The 19,462-nt window shown below is 38.1% G+C and overlaps 1 protein-coding gene across 1 annotated transcript in view; it reads left to right on the top strand.

Annotated features, from left to right (window-relative positions):
- The window catches only part of LOC130919371 (BMP/retinoic acid-inducible neural-specific protein 3-like), a 134,834-nt gene that overhangs the window by 58,512 nt on the left and 56,860 nt on the right, over window positions 1-19,462 (top strand). The window contains exon 3 of the mRNA XM_057841985.1: window positions 15,194-15,384. Within this exon, the coding sequence (XP_057697968.1) occupies window positions 15,194-15,384 (191 nt within the window). The remainder of the gene's footprint in view (window positions 1-15,193; window positions 15,385-19,462) is intronic.

Here is a 19,462-nt window from a genome sequence, read left to right as displayed (position 1 = left end):
ATGTGATTGGGGTCTAATATCTTTAAGTAACGTCTTAATTGATTTGGTTTCCTGTGGTCCGCTGCGAACATTTTTAGACACTGTAAACAGACTGGTCTCGTCTACCACTGTTTTAAAAGTTAAAGACAAAAGCCAAACGCTACATGTACTTCGTCATATTTCCCCGTCTTAGTTCTTCATGTATCCAGGGCTCTTTGCTGTGTGCTCTTGTTTGGTTCAGAAATACTGCCCACACTCTGAAAAGGAGATCGCCACTGCCACTCACTGAGTTGATGTGCAATCACACTTTATGCTAGTACAGCAGTGCTTCTCAATTATTTTCTGTTACCCCCCCCCCCCCCCCCCCCCAGGAAGACATAAATGTTTTGTGCCCCCCCAAACTCTCTGCCGCCACTGAAAATAGTACCATTTGTCTATAAAATTACTATTATAAGTACACCTCTGCCTAACAGTGTCCTATTTTTCTACTAAAGAAAAAAGTAACATAGATCAACTTAAAATAAAGTATAACTATATTAACATATATTATTTATATTATTTTGTTTGTAACAGAACAGACTTAAAAAAAACAACAACAACAAAAAGTCACATCCGAACTGCAAAAATCATTAATACTGAAAAATAAAATGTCATAAAATCAATACATAATAATAAATTCAAATTAATTAGCAACATTACCTCATGAGGACAATATGCCATAAAAAATTTACCGAAAAAACACAACTGAATGGAAGAAAAACGACAGTGTCATTGGACAGAGGGACAGTTTTATTTTTGCTGCTCGCAGTAGCACCTCCTTTGCAATGTTTTCAATGGTGTGAAGTTATTTTGCACTGAGCATGCTAACAGTGCTTACTGTTTTACTGATGTAACACTGACAAAGCGGGACGATTCTTGGCAATATTTGGCACATTATTTGCTGAAAAACAATCAAGTGTCTTATCAATGAGATTGGGGTTTAATGTCTTTAAGTGACGTTTTAATTGATTTGGCTTCCCGCTGTCTGCTACAATCATTTTTAGACAAAGTAAACAGGGTGGTCTTTCCTCGTATCCCACTGTATCAAAAGTCAAAGCCAAAAGTCAAACGGCCCGAAAACAGCGCATTCTCGGCGGCCGTGGGAGAACCGGAGTTAAGGGCGGTCGTCGTGACAATCCCAAGCCGAAAATGGCAGTTCCCTGGTGGACACGTGAGAACCAGAAACGACGAGAAGAGACAGTGGGTCACTGCTTGAGCCCGGCCGGAAAACAGCGCACATCTCTCCATATCGCTTTGTTATGTGCTCTTGCTTGGTTCAAAAATACTGCGCACACTCTGAAAAGAGAGCGCGCCACTCCCACCCACTGAGTGCAAGTGCAATTATACTTTATTCTAGTACGGCAAAAAAAAGTATGTTTCCCGAGGTCACATGCGCCATTCCTGGCATCGCTCTGCGCCCCCCTGAGGGGGCACGCCCCACTTTTTGAGAAGTGATGTACTAAAGTTAAAGGAGGCAATCTTCTTAAGCAATCTTTATTAGTATTGAAGTATTAGTATAGACCTGAAGGATCTGTCTTTTCCCTTATTTCACCTTTTTTCATTATCATGTAGGATTTCTTTTAAATATCTGTAATGTATCATACCTAGTTGAATTTTTTTCCCATCCCAGACAGTTGTTTTAGGTTGTTTTAATTAGCTGACATGTTTCGGTGACTACTTCCACCTTCATCAGAGTCTCTGATGAGGTGTGTATGTGTAGGAGGTAGTGTGACCACTTTCATAAGGTCAAAATGGAGGACATACATTATTTAAAATAATAATACATCAAACATATGGTGTATTTTCATCAAAAATAAAGTTTTGCACGGTGTATAGATCATACTTGTGTACCTAAATTGTAAAAAATACCAATTAAAGGTCAAACTTTTTTATTTTTCATTTTTTTAATTTTTTACAAATTATTTAATTTACAGTATCATATTTTCAAATTGCAATGTGCCCCAAATTTTTGAAACATTTGTAATAAACAAAAATCTTAAGAACATTTTTTTTTTTTTTTTTGTGTAAAAACACTGTGAGCACTGAACTGCTCAAAAGAACTGAACCTTTTATAAGTGGAACAACTTTACAAAGTTCAGCTGCAATTATTTTATCATCCAGACGCGGTGAGGGTTCATGAAAAAATGTTTTCAATTTCGATGCACCTGCTGCTCGCCTCATTCTTTTATGTTTTGCGTTCTCCACGTGGCATTCTATGGTTGCTTTGCCCATGCTGCTCACGCTCACCTCACATAAGCAAAGCGTGCATAAACCGAGGAAAGAGTCTCGACTGCTTTTGGCGAGGAAATCTTGCACTTTTGTCCATTCAATGTTAAAGGTGTCCGACGTTTTGGCATGATTGCTAGCACTGTTGTAAAATTTCGGCGAGAAAATTATGTTGTCTGATAGTCAGACGTGAAGCTTTGTTTACATTTTATTGCACCAATGTTACAGTATAGGGCATTTTTAACTGAAGCCACTCTTGGCCAATCACAGACCAGTTGTGACAACCCTGGGGCTGAGTTGTGTCACATGAACTGAACCACAGCCCATTTTCTTTAAAAATCCAGACAAATAGCGTCCGGCTCATGGGTTGTGCCGGACGCCGAACACATCAATGAAAAGGCTGAGTGTCCGGACAGGTGGTCACCGTAGTAGAAGAAACATGTGAATGTGGGATGAAATGTTAATTTCTGACACTACTGACAGTGTGTGGTATATTTTGCTGAAAGAGGGACTCTATTTACAAGCGCTTTTAGATTTAGGAGTAGTTCTTAAATAATACCACGGATAGAACACATGATGTTTTTAAAAGACAAATGTTAGCACAAGTTATAATAATTTGATATTGAAACCCATCTTAATGTTTTCGTTTTAATAAAATTTGTAAAATTTTAAATAAAAAATAAACTAGTAGCTCGCCATTGTTGTTGACTTCGCAGGGCGCTGATGACACATGGCCACGCTGCCGTACTTGACAGTGTCACTCTTTAACTACTGTGGGGCAAATAAGTATTTAGTCAACCACTAATTGTGCAAGTTCTCCCACTTGAAAACATTAGAGAGGCCTGTAATTGTCAACATGGGTAAACCTCAACCATGAGAGACAGAATGTGGGGAAAAAAAACCCTAGAAAGTCCCATTGTTTGATTTTTAAAGAATTTATTTGCAAATCATGGTGGAAAATAAGTATTTGGTCTATACCAAAAGTTCATCTCAATACTTTCTTATGTACCCTTTGTTGGCGATAACGGAGGCCAAACGTTTTCTGTAACTCTTTACAAGCTTTTCACACACTGTTGCTGGTATTTTGGCCCATTCCTCCATTCACATCTCCTCTAGAGCAGTGATGTTTTGGGGCTGTCATTGGGAAACACACACTTTAAACTCCCTCTTCACCCTCCCTCGTCAAAACGATAACAAGAATGGGGAGCAAAAATCCCAGAACCACACGGGGGGACCTAGTGAATGACCTACAGAGAGCTGAGAACACAGTAACAAAGGCTACTATCAGTAACACAATGCACTACCAGGGACTCAAATCCTGCACTGCCAGATGTGTCCCCATGCTGAAGCCAGTACACGTCCAGGCCCGTCTGCGGTTGGCTAGAGAGAATTTGGATGATCCAGAAGAGGACTGGGAGAATGTGTTATGGTCAGATGGAACCAAAATAGAACTTTTTGGTAGAAACACAGGTTCTCTTGTTTGGAGGAAAAAGAATACTGAACTGCACCATACCCACTGTAAAGCATGGGGGTGGAAACATGAAGATGAGACTTGGCTGGGTCTTTCAGCATGACAATGATCCCAAACACACAGCCAGGGCAACAAAGGAGTGGCTTCGTAAGAAGCATTTCAAGGTCCTAGAGTGGCCTAGCTAGTCTCCAGGTCTCAACCCCATAGAAAATCTGTGGAGGGAGTTGAAAGTCCGTGTTGCCAAACGACAGCCCCAAAACATCACTGCTCTAGAGGAGATCTGCATGGGGGAATGGACCAAAATACCAGTAACAGTGTGTGAAAAGCTTGTGAAGAGTTACAGAAAACGTTTGGCCTCCGTTATTGCCAACAAAAGGTTGCATAACAAAGTATTGAGATTAGGGATGTCCCGATCCAGGTCTTTGCACTTCCGATCCGATAACGATATTGTTTTGCACTTCCGATCCGATACCGGCCTATCTGAGCATGTGTTAAAGTTTAAAGTTGTTACGCCTCCTTACTTAGTTGTCAGACTAATGTTGAAAAACGTTTTAGTACTCTTGATAACAACTAGCCAGATGAATTAGGTGAGTTTGAATAACACAACGGTTGGTAACAAGAAACTGACCTGTTTATTCAGTGACAAACACAAAACGTTATAAATAACAAACAGAAATGGCATAGTCAGTCAGTAAAATGTGCAAATAATATTGTAAACTGTCTTAAAACAGCAAAACACACAAACAACCTCAGTGGAAAATCCCACAAACCCCCAAGCTATTAGATGCTTTTAATGTTTCGTGCATTAGTTACAATAATTGTATAAAAAGCCTTTCAAGTTTAAATAAACGACTATTTCAGTATCAAGTTACCATTTTAAAACAGTAAATAAAATACTCAAGTCCTCATTCTGTATCAGCAGCTTTAAACTACATTCAATTCATTTAATTTTGCGAATCAACTTTTAAAGTTGTTAAAATTGCTCCCGTTATTCCATAATTTCCCTTCTGTCTACTTTCGACATGTGAAAGTTTTAAAACTGTTTTGAAGATAGAGTCAAGTCATGATTTTGCCGATTTAGGAGTATTTTAGATAAAAAGTTAATTAGGCCCGCTTGGAAGGTTCACAACAGCCTACTAGGGAAGTCTCCTGCTTTAAGATGGCGGCTGTTTACTAACGCAACTAGTTTTCAATCCCTCAATGTTGCTAACGCCGTCAAGTCTGTCATTGTGCATATAGTTCTATATACATATGATATCTATTATCTACAGTAAAACGATGTTGACGTAGTTTGTAGCGGCTGTCAGCAGCAGTCAGGTATTCTTGTGTTTTTTATCCAGCGGCATGAGTTGAGCTAAAGCGGTGAGTTGAGCATTGGCATTACCCGGGTCTATGACAAGCATGATGTTTACTCTTGGGACGCAATGCGGTCTGTTTCTCATTGCGTCCCGAAGACCGCGCTGTGTATTACTTCCGCTTGACTTGACATATTTCAATAATCGGAATTTGGATGTTTGTGAACCGTTCTCGAATCTTCCACGGCCGAATCGCTCAAGGATGTAATGACGGCTGGGCATGTTGTACCGTGGTTCCAAGTGATGAATGGTGCGCCTTTACTCACGAGAGATAATGGCTCGTCATCCAGAATGAATTCTTCGGCAATGACTCTTGTTATTCCCTGGGCTTTGGGACTGTCGAGTGCCAGTTTGTCACGCATAGCAAAAGTTTCTGCCAGTGTTAGTTGCGTAGGACCTTTCTTTTTGTCTTCGGTTTTCTTAACATACTTCTTATATTGTTTTTGGTGGTATTTCGCTAAATGCTTGATTAGGTTGGTTGTATTAAAACTTCTTACAGCTTTACCGCCACGCTTGACTTTATCGTGGCATATATTGCACTCTGTCTCTTCGTCTTTGTCGTCCTTTAAGGTGAAATGATCCCACACAACTGACATTTTTACCGATAAAGTCTCTCGGTAAATTGGGAGACGGTAATGTAAATGTAGTGTGTTGAAGGTGTGCCGGAAAATGCGGACCGGATTTTAGGGAAACCGAAGCAAAAACTGAATGGATGATGTAAATCGGTGAGCTGGAAAACCTGTACCGGACTTTGAAAAAAAACTGGATCGGAAGTCTGGATCTGAATTTTTCCGTGTTGGCCGAGCCGATACCGTTGCGCATTTTTTTTGCTTATATCGGCGTCCAATCCAATCCAGATATTAGATCGGGACATCCCTAAATGAGATGGACTTTTGGTACACACATTCTGTCTCTCATGGTTGAGGTTTAACCATGTTGACAATTACAGGCCTCTCTAATATTTTCAAGTGGGAGAACTTGCACAATTAGTGGTTGACTAAGTACTTATTTGCCCCACTGTATGTAAGATAGTGATTTAAATACACCACAAGGTGTCAATGGCAAGTTTTGAATTAATCAAGCCAAAGAGTGCATTTTGTCCCTCGACTGACACCGTAGTTTCCTGTTTAGTGCGGGTCCATTGTGATTATGTTGCTTTGAGTGTTGTCTTCACAACAAACAAGGCTCCTGATATTGGCTCTCAGCATCACAGTTTGTATATTGTGCCTAAATATTGCCATCCAGTGTATTTGTTGAGCTAAACGAGTTGCTAAAATGTTTAAATAGAGTTTGAGCAAAGTCTGAGTAAGTTTTATGTGTATTTTGTATATCTATTTTGATTGTGAATTTGTGAATGCCAGTTCTCTTTGCATTGTTGTTTAACTGTGTGAGAGTAGGGCCTCATTAATAAAGATTGCAACACTTTTCTTTTTGTGAACATTATTTTTTTAGAGATATGAATATTATTTTTGTTGTATTTTCTATACTTTATACGTTTGTTGTGAAGGAGTTGCCGAAGTTTATGCCAATAAACCATGCGGTCCAAGCTAAGAATCTGAACGCCTGTGTCCACTCTCCTTTCTCTCTGCCTTACACTCCATTGTGGATTAAAGGAAAACTACTGCGTCCGTCAAGGGACAAAACGCATTCATTGGCTTGATCTCTAATTAATTTAAAACTCGTCATTGACACCTTGTGGCGTATTTAAATCAGTAACTTACATAATTAAAGAGTGACACGATTTTTTTTTTTTTTTTTTTGGGGGGGTTAAGAGTGACACGTGGTATTTCAGCAGCGTTGCCATGTGACATCATCGCCCTGCGACGTCAACAACAACGGTGACCTACTAGTTAAAATAATTTTACAAATATCATTAAAATGACAACATTAAGAGGGGTTGTAATATTAAATTATTATAACTCATACTAAGATTTATATTTTAAGAACTACATGTCCTTCTATCTGTGGTTCCCTTTAACAAAGGGGATTCTTTAAATTCATCCCAAAATCCTCTTTGATGGCCTTTAAATGATCTCCTCTTAATCAAACATTACGAAAGAATAAGGCAACATAGGGCTTTGCTTGTGTTTAGCCTGTCTGAATTAATTAATAAAAGAAAACAAGGAAGAAGAATCTGACTGACAGCAGAACTACTCAATAGAGGCACAGGATAAACATTTTCCGGGAGGTTAAACCTGATCTGTAGCAGGCTAGTTGCAGGGACTGAGAATCCAGAAACCAGAGTCCAGAATCAGAGATGTATGGAAATATGCTGCCTATGTGCAAGCAATTTGAGGTTTAGATAATCTGGAATGACCAATATTTACAGGCTTAATCCCTTATCCTGGTGTTGTGCAATATTCCTCAGGGCCTGCAGGACCCTCCCAACAATTAAGATATTACTAAATATACTACAGGCTCTTTTCTTGACATAATAGCTCCTCAAGTAAAATGAGCATCAACACATTTGTTAAACCACAGGGGAGCATGCAGGTGCTCTGAAGAGAGTTTATTGAGTGTTTTAGAGCTGATTCCTCAGGTGCTGGATCTCAAGTCTATGAATACTTTTATTGATGCTCTCTGTCGTTTCTTCCTTCTGAATATTTCCCCAGGGTTTTCAGCAACTCTAAGTATCTCCACATACTAAATAGCCTGGTGAGAGTGTAATTACTTTCTCACAAGTGACATTATTTCAGAAAGAAATATCTGAATGATAGAAAGCCATAGCTTTTAATATGAAATGTGAATAATACTGTATAGCATCAAATTAGTATAGCAGCTAGCTTCTCTTGCCAGAACCAAAATGAGTGAAATATTATTTCCATCTTGAAAAGCCCTCCTTGAGCTGAAATTGGTAGGTCTATCATTTTGTGGTTTGCAAGTTGCAGTTTCTGAGTTTAAAAGGACTAGCCTTATTGCGTTACATATTATTCACAGATCTAAGAATAAAATCTAATACATCACTTGGATAAAATTTAATAACTTAGTTGTGATGACACCAAAGAGTAAAAGGGATCAAACTGACATTAAAATAAAATTGATAATAATGACTTTTCACTTTGTAAATTAGCTTTTTGTAACCCCTTCATTTCACCATTCCAACTGCAGGACAAACCATTTCGCCTATCAGAGCTTTAAGATAAGACTTCTTATCAGAGTCAATGATGACTTGGAAAAAAAATGAACGACAGTGGGGATTTGAGGATTTGTGAATTTTCTTTCTTTACCAGTTTTCTGCCTCCTTACTCGCTCTTCACTCCCTCCTGGCATATCTGTCTTGTTGCACAGGACGTGATGTGGCTTTGAATAGTGCTTTCATTCTGCACCGTGTAACTCCAGAAACAGTGTCCATTTTGAAGAGGTCATTTTAGGTTGTAGAGCATGAAGGATGTGAAAGATTAATAACTACACTAGATGTAGTGTATATGAGCAAGAAATTACTTTATTACATGGTCAGTGAAAAAGGTCAACCTGTACTGTGCCTCTATTTGATATCACCACAGTATGTGGTTCTTGTGCAATAATAGAATGTTGCTGAATTCATAGTGTCGTGCTGAGGACCACACTATTAGAGGCCAAGACTTGCCCGAGACCAGAACTGACCCAGACCAAAATAAGACCAATACTTTTGTGAGTTGACAACAAGGCAAGGCATGACCAAGATGAGACGGTAGAGAAAAACTCATGGCAGAGACAGCCGGAGACAACATCTTTTTGAGTTTTTTTTTTTTTTAATTCTCTTAAATTGACAGAAGATGATGACACACAGTTCCAAAGCTGTAAAGAAAATTACAAAAACCTAAGCAAAACATATTTTTAAGAAATGCCAGCATGCCAGGTTCTCAAGCCCCCCAAGATGCCTTTGAGAAGATTAAATCCCTTCCCCCCCACAATCATACACTTTTTTTATGGCAGGCTGATGCCAGCCCACAAGTTAACCCCATAATGGCACCAGTGACTCACGGCACAGTGGAAATTCCCTGCACAGCTGTGTACCAGGACCACAATAACATATCAGTAACGATGGCCTTGCTATAGGTAACAAGGCGATAGATCCCATTCATATCTTATCCAAATACAAGTAGTCACCAGGTTACGAATGAGTTCCGTTCCTACGCTGGCGATGTAACCCGAATTTCCGCGTAAGCCGGTATTAACCTGTAAACTATCCCTAAATATTCCCCAAATCTAGAAAAAATATCCAAAAACATGTATTATACATCATTGTACAGTCCGTGCCAAGATGTTGGAGCTAAGTCCTAGCTAGACAGCAAGCTAAGCTCCGAAATGACAATGTCAAAAATCCTTGTGGTTTGCTGACTTTATTCAGCTGCTCATGACATCAACACTTGCAGAATTAAATTTAAAATAAAAATGAAATTAAGTCAGTTTCATCTTCAATAATAGCAATTCAAATTTGTGTTTATAACTAGCTGCTGATCCAGCAATTACAATCCACCCAAAGCATGTCTCAGTCAACGTCCGCGAATCATAAAAAGTAATGACAACATATGAAAACACACAATAAACAGAACAAAAAGTTTCATATACAGGTGTTGCCTCTTTGAATGTTTCACAAGCAACAAATGTGTGCACAGGCCTGCAGCTGTAATCTGTCCCCTCTTTCTCTCACTCAGCTGCGCGACTTCTTCATGGGAGAAAATCCACTCTTCCTCGTGTGTGTGGGTGCACTCTTCTTTGTGTGCGCAAATACGTTCTTCTTGTTTACATGTGTTCCTACTCGTGTGTGGAACTGCTACCTGCTTTATGCTTCCTGTGCCAAAATAAAAGCATGCATCACAAAAGAAAAGACTACATTATTAAAAAAAAAAAAAAAAAAACTGGAGACAAAAAGTTTTTTGTCAAAATATGTAATATTGATGTCCAATTGACAGCCAAACATGCTCGACGAACCGTTTTGAAGCTTTATAATATTAATTCAACTTGTTAGGATAAACATTGAACAGAAAAAAGTAGTGAGTAGTTTTATATTTGACAATTAAAAACAAAAAGAAGGTGGGGTCATAGGCGTTTTTGGCTTTTATAAATACCATTGGCTTTTATAAATACTATGGTCAAAGCAGGTTATATACAGTAGACCAAAAGTGTAAATAGTGAATACCTGTATATATATTAGAGGAGTTCCAAAAAATAAGTTATTACATGCATCGTGATTCGACACGTGACGATTCGATTACGATTCATAAAGGCTCAAAAACGATGATTTTTCCCTCATAACTTTATGACAGCCGCTTGTAGTGGACCAAAATTCAAGACACGTCTGCCGCCCAGACACCTTTAACAGACACATGCACGTTATAATGGATGCTACCTGTAACTTAGTGAGAGATTTACTCTTTTTCAAAAGACTGAAAAATAAATTTGTGTATGAGACAGGCAGGCACGCGCGCTTCTGTGTGCACTTTATTTTTTAGAGCAAGAGGGGAAGAGAGATAGTTCGTTGCTCCTCGTCTTTCAGATGTCCAGCTGTAGTTTGAAGTCATGTCAATTGAAAAATATCCTGAGTGTGTTGCTAAGACCCGTGTGCGTCTACAAGAGATGAGTACACGAACCCTTTTGTACTGTTTAGCCTTTATTGTTGTTGTTTTTGAGGTGTTAATAGTTAACGCCGAGCGCTAAGCTAATTAGCTAATTGCTAACGTGTATTTCATATGCAGAACGTGTAAAACCATGATTGAGTACAGCGGTAACACTACAAACATGCGAAATACTGCAGAAATATGTGAAAACAAAGTATATTGGTTAAAAGAAGGCTTATTTCTGTAGACACTTTGTTTTCAGAAAATGTGCCATTGATTCCCCCTGTGTAAATGTTATTGTATTGTTGAGTGAAATAAGTACTCCCTTTAAAATGGTTAATGTTTTTGCACTTTCTTGTAAAAATAAAAAAATTAAAAAGCAGCTTAAGGGCAGGTTTTTGCTGTATGGGCATGTTTCCATGGTTCCTGTTGAATCATCAGGATATTTTAAATAAATAATAGACAAACATTTGTTTGTCTACTATGTTAATTGTAATGTACGATGCATCGATAATCGTGATAACCGTGATCATCTTCAATACAGTGATCATCGTTCAAGAATCGAATCGTAGCCCCCTGAATCGTAATCGAATCGAATTGTGGGGTGCCTAAGATGGCACACCCCTAATATATATATATGTATATATATATATATATATATATATATGTATATATATACTGTATATAAATATCATCAACCACAAAAAGGGTTTGGAGAATATCTCTGTGAGGTTAGGTATTGCACCCATAATTTTATCAAAAGTATATACATGCAATCAAGCTTCTCGAACACACACATCTATATACAAATTGAAAAGATTGATAGTGTAAAAAAAAAAGAAAAAAAATCAAATACAAAATTTTTTAAAAAGTCTTGTCAAAAATATTGACAATAAAGTAGTTCAGTTTATTTAGTTAAATTTTTTCAGGCATGCCACTCGTTTCCCACAGAAACGGAGCTACGTCACACAGCCCACTCTTCCGCCGTTCCTGCTGTCAGCCTGTCACTCTTCCCAACTTGCTGATTCATCCGAAGAAAACAATGAAAAATCTGGTCCATCCTATTTCTCGAGTTGATGAAATAATGCATTGCTCAAGCCAACCGGCCGTCGCTCACTACATCGCCTCCCTATTGTACGGGGGCGCCTCGCTCGGCAATTTATTAAAAGTGTTCTCATTACATCCGTCTTTCTTGACCTCACAATAGCTCCTGGGATATGTAGTCTTTTGTGGTGCATACGGTTTTGAAGAAGGACAATAAATGATGGAAATATGGACGTAAACACATGGTCCATGTAGCGTTTTAATGCTTATTTATGAGGGCATAAAACTGTAAAATTCAAATGACATTTTCTCCCTTTTTACTTGGTCGATTGACTTCATGTAAAAACGGGCGTGATCCTCAACTTCGGCACTTTCAAATGAGACCAACCAGCGGCACTTGGGTGGTGAAATTACAGCGTGACGAGGCTTCAAAGATGATATGCGTAATTTTGTCACTGTGGAGACGTTCGGTGTTATAGGGTTAAAGTGCTCGTCTTGACAGAAAATACCAGGTTTGTCTTGCAGATCGTTCCGAGACAAGACCAATAATTTTGGGAGTTGAAACTAAAACCCTCAAAATGTGGTTCAGAGACAGTTTTGACTTACAACAGAACTAATTCACATAACGTTTTAGCTATTTGCACAATTGTTGTGAATCTGTTGAATTTACACTATTTTTTATTGAAACATCTGGGTGTTTCAATTTTCTTCATTAAATTAATGCAGTACTCCTAAAATAGTGGAGCGCGCATGCCCAGGAGGGCGCAAAGTAGAGGTAAGATCTTAAGCCTTTAGGGTCGAGTCGGGCCCAAAATGTCCATTATTTACGTTTGGGTCGGGTCGGGCCGGACTTTTTTAAACTAAATATATATGTACATATGTATACTAAAACGTTGTATGGATGGTAAACTATGGAGTTATAAAATAAATCAGGATACAACAGAGAAGATGCTGTATGTTAATTGCAAACAGGAGCCGCAAGACTAGTGCATGCCTGCGCACATGAACGGTGTGGCCCCGCCCTCTTTTTAATCTTCCCCTCCCGCTCTGGCGCTGTCAGCGAGTCCGCATCCTGGTATTTCCTTTTCGATATGGAGCAGCAAAAAGTGAAATACAAACTAAAGACGGGGGAATTGAAAACGCAAACATGCACCGGTAGGAGTGGGGTATGGAAAGGCTTCAAAGTGATTACTGAAGATGCTATACAGAAATCTGTGTCAGGTTTGCTGAATGTAAACGAATGTGGCGCTTTGCTCTCATACGAGAAATATATTTAACAAACTTTTCCAGCTTTATATATATATATATTTTTTTTTTTTTTTGTGTAAATGATTTTAATAATGATCATAAAAATATGTAGACTATTTAAACATTAAGACAATCTTTAATTTGTTATAATTATGCACGGGCATCGTCACAAATGTGATCACACAAAACACAACCAGTCCCTAAGCGGTGCTCTGTCCAGGTCTGACTGACGCATTGCATCAACGCATTTCCTCCTTTTCCTGAGTCTTCACAAATAAAACAATTTTTATTTATTTATTTATTTATTTTCGGGCAAATCAAGTTAATTGATCGGGCCGGGTCGGGCTGGATTTTTTAGGCCCGATCTTACCTCTAGCGCAAAGCAATGCGGGAGTGGGTGCCTGCAACCTCGCGGAACATACTTTTTTGCCGTACTAGAATAATGTGTAATTGCACATCCACTCAGTGGGTAGCAGTGGCAGATTGTACAGTATTTTTTGCATTAAACAACAACACACAGTAAAGAGGAGGATATACGAAGTCTCCCGAAAGCTAAGACGAGGAAATATGACAAAGCGTACGTAGCGTTTTGCTTCACTTTTAATACAGAGGGAGACCGGTTTGTTTACTGTGCCCAAAAATGTTGGCACCGGACAGCATGAAGCGAAATCAATGAAGACGTCACTTAAAGACATTAGACCCCAATCACATTGATAAGCTCCTTGACATTTTTTCAACGTGCTGAATATTGCCAACATTCGTCACGCTTTGTGAGGGCGACATCATTAAAATAGCAAAAACTTTTAGCATCATACAAGGTGGCATACCAAGGCGCTCAGTGCAAAAAAAAAAAAAAAAAAAAAAACATAGCAGAGGAGCTGATACTGCCTGCAGCATTAGACATGGTCTCGGTCATGCTGGACGATACAAGTGCTGCTAAAATAAACACTGTCCCTCTGTCCAATGACATTCATTTTTGTTTTATTCAGTTTGGCATATTGTGCCCTGAGTTAATGTTGCTAATCTATTTGAATTTACTGCCATTTATTGATTTTATTAAATTGTATTTTTCAGTATCAGATAGTCAAAAAATGTGACTGACTGATGATGCACTTTGTCTTTTCTGTTACAAATAAAGTTGTACTTTATTTTAAGTTGATCTATATATTATTTTTCTTTAATGTTATCAAGCAAACAATGTTATGCAGAGGTGTGCTTATAATAATTTTATAGACAAATGATACAATTTACAGAGGCGGTGGAACGTTGGGGGGTGGGGGGCGTAAAAAATTAACTTCTTCCTGGGGGGGTGTAACAGTAAATAATTGAAAAGCACTGACTAATCTGTCATAGAACCCTTCCAAAAGGCCACACTTCAACTATAGATCATCAGTAGCCAAGGACGCACATCCTGTGTCTGATGTTTATTCTGATACAGATAGAACATCACTTTACAGAACAATATTGCACTGATTTGTACCGATGTGTGGATCCAATTCAAGGAGCGTGTCTAAATTGCTCCTGTGATCAATTTATGCAGATAAACATTTGATACAACATTCAATACTTTGTTATTTTATGGTGTTGTATTTGATTTTCACACTCCAATTTAAGATGTATACCATATACTAGTTCAAGAAAATGTCAGCAATGTGACAATATTCTTGCCTAGAATAAGAATACTTTAAAAACTGCACTCCTGGGAAGATCAAACATATTAGTTTGTTACAAGCAGAAACCACTTTACCTTTCATCACAAAATGCATATTTGATTGAACCAGTGTGTCCGGGACATACATTAGGTCTACCATGATGGGGCTGTTAACGGAAATGTCAGCTATGTAATGGGTGAACATTTCTGCCATTCCACATCGTGTTCCTTTTTCATCTCTCCATCAAAACACTTTGCCTTCAGTTCAGTCATAATTGCAGTGGTTGAGGAGAGTCTTACATTGTGAATTTAGTTTATAGTGAACTGTATAGCAGTAAGAGCTTCCCTTTTTTGGTCACCCACCTCTCATCATTAATTACAGTTCTATTAATGCAAATGAGAAATGTTATTTTACATGTGTGCACTTTAAATTTGAAAGTTTTTACATTAATGGCTCAGTGCACCTAATCTAACATTCGTGATGGATTCAGTCCATCTGGCATTTTCTGCACAAATCATTAAATCTTTGGCAAGTACTTCAGTTAAAAGTTGTACCAATTTAGTATTCTAACGTTTTGGACAAATCTGTTAAATAAATACTCTGAATAATGTGTTTTTTCATTTGTTTGTTTATATCCAGAGAGTTTGGGAGATGGAAGGTAAACAATTTGGCATCAGAGAGAAGAGAGTTTTCACAGTCTTCGTTACCTTTGACATCTGAGTTCATCAGGAATATTCGACTCCTTGGCCGCAGGCCCAGCACCCAGATGATCACTGATAATCTGATCAAGAAATATGGAACTCACTTCCTACTGTCAGCTACACTCGGAGGTAAACACAGAAATTGATTTGCATTATATGTATGTTGTAGTTCCATTTTGTGGGATACACTAAAAACCTCACTAATACCGTTGGACTTATTTTTGTTCATTTATGTTAGGCTACTTATTTATTTCCTTATAATTTAAAAAAGTCAATGTTTGCGTGATCTTCAAAATATATTCCATTTAACTTTGCATAATCTACAAAGTCATTTGCAATTATTTTTGTGAATGTATGTTATTTATACCTTTATTATTTTAAAACCAAAACGTAAATGTTTACATTAACTTCAATTTTAACGTACATTCTATGTTGTTTAGTAGGTAAAATTTAGATTTTGCATTTAGATGGTAGTAAATGGGGGAAAATAAAAATTACAAGATAGATGTAGGGGTTACTGCTGTTTTTGCTAACTTTATTTTGCATATCATTGAGAGACAATCAGTTTTTTTCATATATGTTATCGGAATAACTGTGCCAAAAGCGAAATAGAATACATAAATGGCGACCGTCATGTCAGGAAGTTCTGGCAAGACATTCTCGCCACTTTCACCCCTGTTTACAGGCTACACTGGATTATACTTTATGATGAATGCTAAACTAATCCATTGTAAATTGTACCATTATTAAAGCTATTGGCGAAGTCACACACAGACAGTTACAAATTAACGCGACGTACTGATTGCCAAGTGCAGTCTGTGCCCAAAGCACTGCTCCTGCATCCACTCACTGAGTTCAGCCGCTTTGACAACGTTAGAGCCGCTGTCGGTGGTGATGGCTAATAGGTTCTCCTCCTTCAGGTCCCAGGCAGAGAGCATTTGTTTCAGGGCCTGAGTGATTTTTTCACCCATGTGGCTGTCAGAGAAATAGGCTGTATCCACCACCCAAGTGCGCAGCTCCCACTTGTTGTCTATGAAATGGACTGTCAAACTGATGTAGGGTTCCATGGTTCGTCGTCCTTCTCGAATCCAAAATACAACCAAAGTTGAGTTCTTTCTTGGCGCCAACACCACACAATGAGCGTCTACTAATCATATACTCGAAATGCCTGTGGCCTGGCTACTGATAGCCGTTTCACTATTACTACTCCATCACGTTCACTTGTAGCATTAGCGTACCCGTTGATAGCAACATGCTTCTATTTGTTTGATTTTCTGATAGTATGGCGTTATATTGCTGCCTCTATTCTGAGCGAGCAATAATGGATTTTGAGCACAGAAAACTAAATTTTGAGTACAAAAAAAATATATTGAGCGAGCAGTTACAGATTCTGAGCAAGCAATCATAGATTTTGAGCACAGAAAAAAAAAAAAAAAAAGTACTCTGTGCCGCTCAATTCCCCCTCCTGCTCTCGCTCAATTTCTCAACCCCTGCTCTCATTGGTTTGTTTTCTCTGCGTGCATAGTTGAGCACACGCGACTAACGTGTCAGGAAGCCAACCAATTAGAGAGCTGGCGGAAGTACACTGGTTGGCTGTTTGCCCTCCAATTAGATCACTTGTTACAATCGCTTGAAAAAAAAAAACAGACAAGGCAGCCCTAATATTATATCACTTAAGTACATGAGACAATAATTATGATGATAAATACTGTCGTACGTTGTTTCAATGAAGTAACCCTTCTCCCGTTGAAGTCCGTCTTCATTGCTTTTTCCGGTTTGAGTGATATTACAAAAATGTATATTTTCAAAGAAGTTGGCATGAGACTGAAAAAGACTACATCTTCAAAGATAACTGTTTTATTACATTTTGATTCAGTTTGGAAGTGATACGACTCAAATACACCTCTATACAGTTGAAGCCAGAACTTTACAAAAACTCACGGATCACATAAGGCGCACAATTGGCTTTTGAGAAAATGTAAGGCTTTTAGGTGTGTCTTTTAGAGTGGGAAGTACTGTAATTACCGACTTTGCAATTGCGTACCACAAGAAACACACCACTTTTTCTCATTAATATTCATGACGTTAGCAATTGTTCCTTGGCAGATCAACCTTCCGCTTGTCACTTATAGTAAATGCATGGAAATAGTATACGAACGGGATGTTTACTGAGCTAAACCTACCAATTCTGTCCAAAAATGATGTCCCTGGTGCCATATTCATTGGTAAAGATGTGGAAGAACGTCCAAATGTTCAGTTAAAGAGATAGCTTGAGTTTTGAGGGCTGAAAAAGAGCCGACCTGATCCAGAGGTAGGTTTTTTATCAACACCTTTTTCTTGTGTGCATTGCCTTACGCCACTGTCAATGACATTCTCCTGTTTCAACAATCTATGCTTTATATGGCCTGTCTTTCTTATATTTCTTATATTATATGTTCTGGTTGTCTTCCGTCTCTGACCGTTCTTTGGGGTAATTTACATTGCTATTTTTGTGTAGCGATCGCAAATGCTACTCAGTGACAGCCAACAAAAACTTTTAATCTTTTCATTAAGAACAAATCTTAATTCTATAATTTATTTACACTTCCCCCTTACTCATGTTTTTTTTTTTTTTTTTTGCAACAAAAAAGATCCCATTTGAATTTTTTTCAGGTCATTCATTGTCAGACAGAAGCAGCGCGGCACAACACCACACTAAAAATTAAGTAAAAATATTAAAATGGCTTACCTCTTCATCATCTGTTGGCCCCCAACAAAATCTTTACTGCATATGAAGGTGAATTACTTCACCTTGATGGCGTTAAACTGGTCTTTTGACGTCCGCACAAGTTGATCCATTCTTCACATTTTTTCCTCAGAGTTTTTGGCTTAGTCCCATAGCAGTAGTGTTTACTCGGCATGTTCTTTTTTGAAAGATTACCGGCAGAAAACAAGCAGTAATAACATAGTTTGCATGTGAGGGCGTGTCTATGTTGACCCACTCCACTTGGTTAAGATGGCGACGTACGGTCTAAAAATAGCATTCGTGCGGTACGCTATTGATTAAGTTCACCGTGGCGCCGCCTTACCACAAGTCCACAGCAAAGAGCTTTTTACATTGAAATTCAAGTGAATAAATTCTTAAATCCCTGAATTCTTTATAGATATGGACGTAAAACAGTCTCGATTCTCGGTTAAAAGCAAAAGAAACCGTGCAGGTCGCATTTGTTTTACGTAAATATGGCAAACAATGAGCCTATAATGTTACAAATATTAGCCTCCTCCATGTGTAAATGAAGAAAATTATTGCGAATAAATGCTTCAATCACTGAATTCTTTATTGATATGGGCATAAAACTGTCTTGATTCTTTGTTAAAAGAGCTAAAAACCAGGCAGTCACGCATCTATTTTACGTATACAGTATATGCCGAAGAATGACGCCAATGCCGTAGCGGTTCCCATTCTCCCATTGATTTTTTTCACGTTTTAAAATGCATGCATGGTACGAAAAATATAATATTTACCTTGAATCCTGGAAAAAAATCACTCCTGAGACAATCATTCCTGTTTGCATGCGGTAAAGCTTTCGTAGTTCTTCAAAAATCCAAGCTTAAACCCGGCTTTGGCATGCCTTGCAAAATGAAGCTTCAAGGTCGGCCCCCTGTAGTAAGGCGTGACGCAAAGAATGACAAAGTGTCAGGTCAATAGGTTATGAAGTGTATGATCCTTTATTGTAAATAGAGCTAAATAGAATTCAGTAAATGACTGAATGAAACTACAAGATTAAATCACGAGATTTAGAATAGATTTTGTTTTTTAATCTTCAGTTTACATAATTTCCTTGTTAAATGTGTTTGATGTTGTGGTTGGCTTGAGAGTTTTTTTTTTTTTTTTTTTATGTAAGCCTGTTTCCATGTTTAGATGAATATTCAGTGTACCAGGAAATGCAACCGGTAACTCAGATGCCACGTGTCTTGGAGCGCCGCAAATGACTAACTAGTCTAAATGGTTTAACTAATAAACCAATCATGATTGAAGTGTTAAGAAGTTAAGTCCCACCCCTAAAACTAATACCACTTATGAAACATTACATGTCTCTGTCCGTGTTTGTTGTGCAAGCATTTACGATATGATGATATAATGATTTAATTAGTATTAGTAAGTATTTTACTTCTTAACATGATGTAATTTTCCCTACACATAGAGTTTATCGGGGAAAGTGATATT

The sequence above is a fragment of the Corythoichthys intestinalis genome, chromosome 7, assembly GCF_030265065.1.
Source record: "Corythoichthys intestinalis isolate RoL2023-P3 chromosome 7, ASM3026506v1, whole genome shotgun sequence".
Lineage (NCBI taxonomy): Eukaryota > Metazoa > Chordata > Actinopteri > Syngnathiformes > Syngnathidae > Corythoichthys > Corythoichthys intestinalis.
The sequence above is the reverse complement of the archived record's forward strand: the minus strand, read 5'-3'. Positions and strand labels throughout refer to the sequence as shown.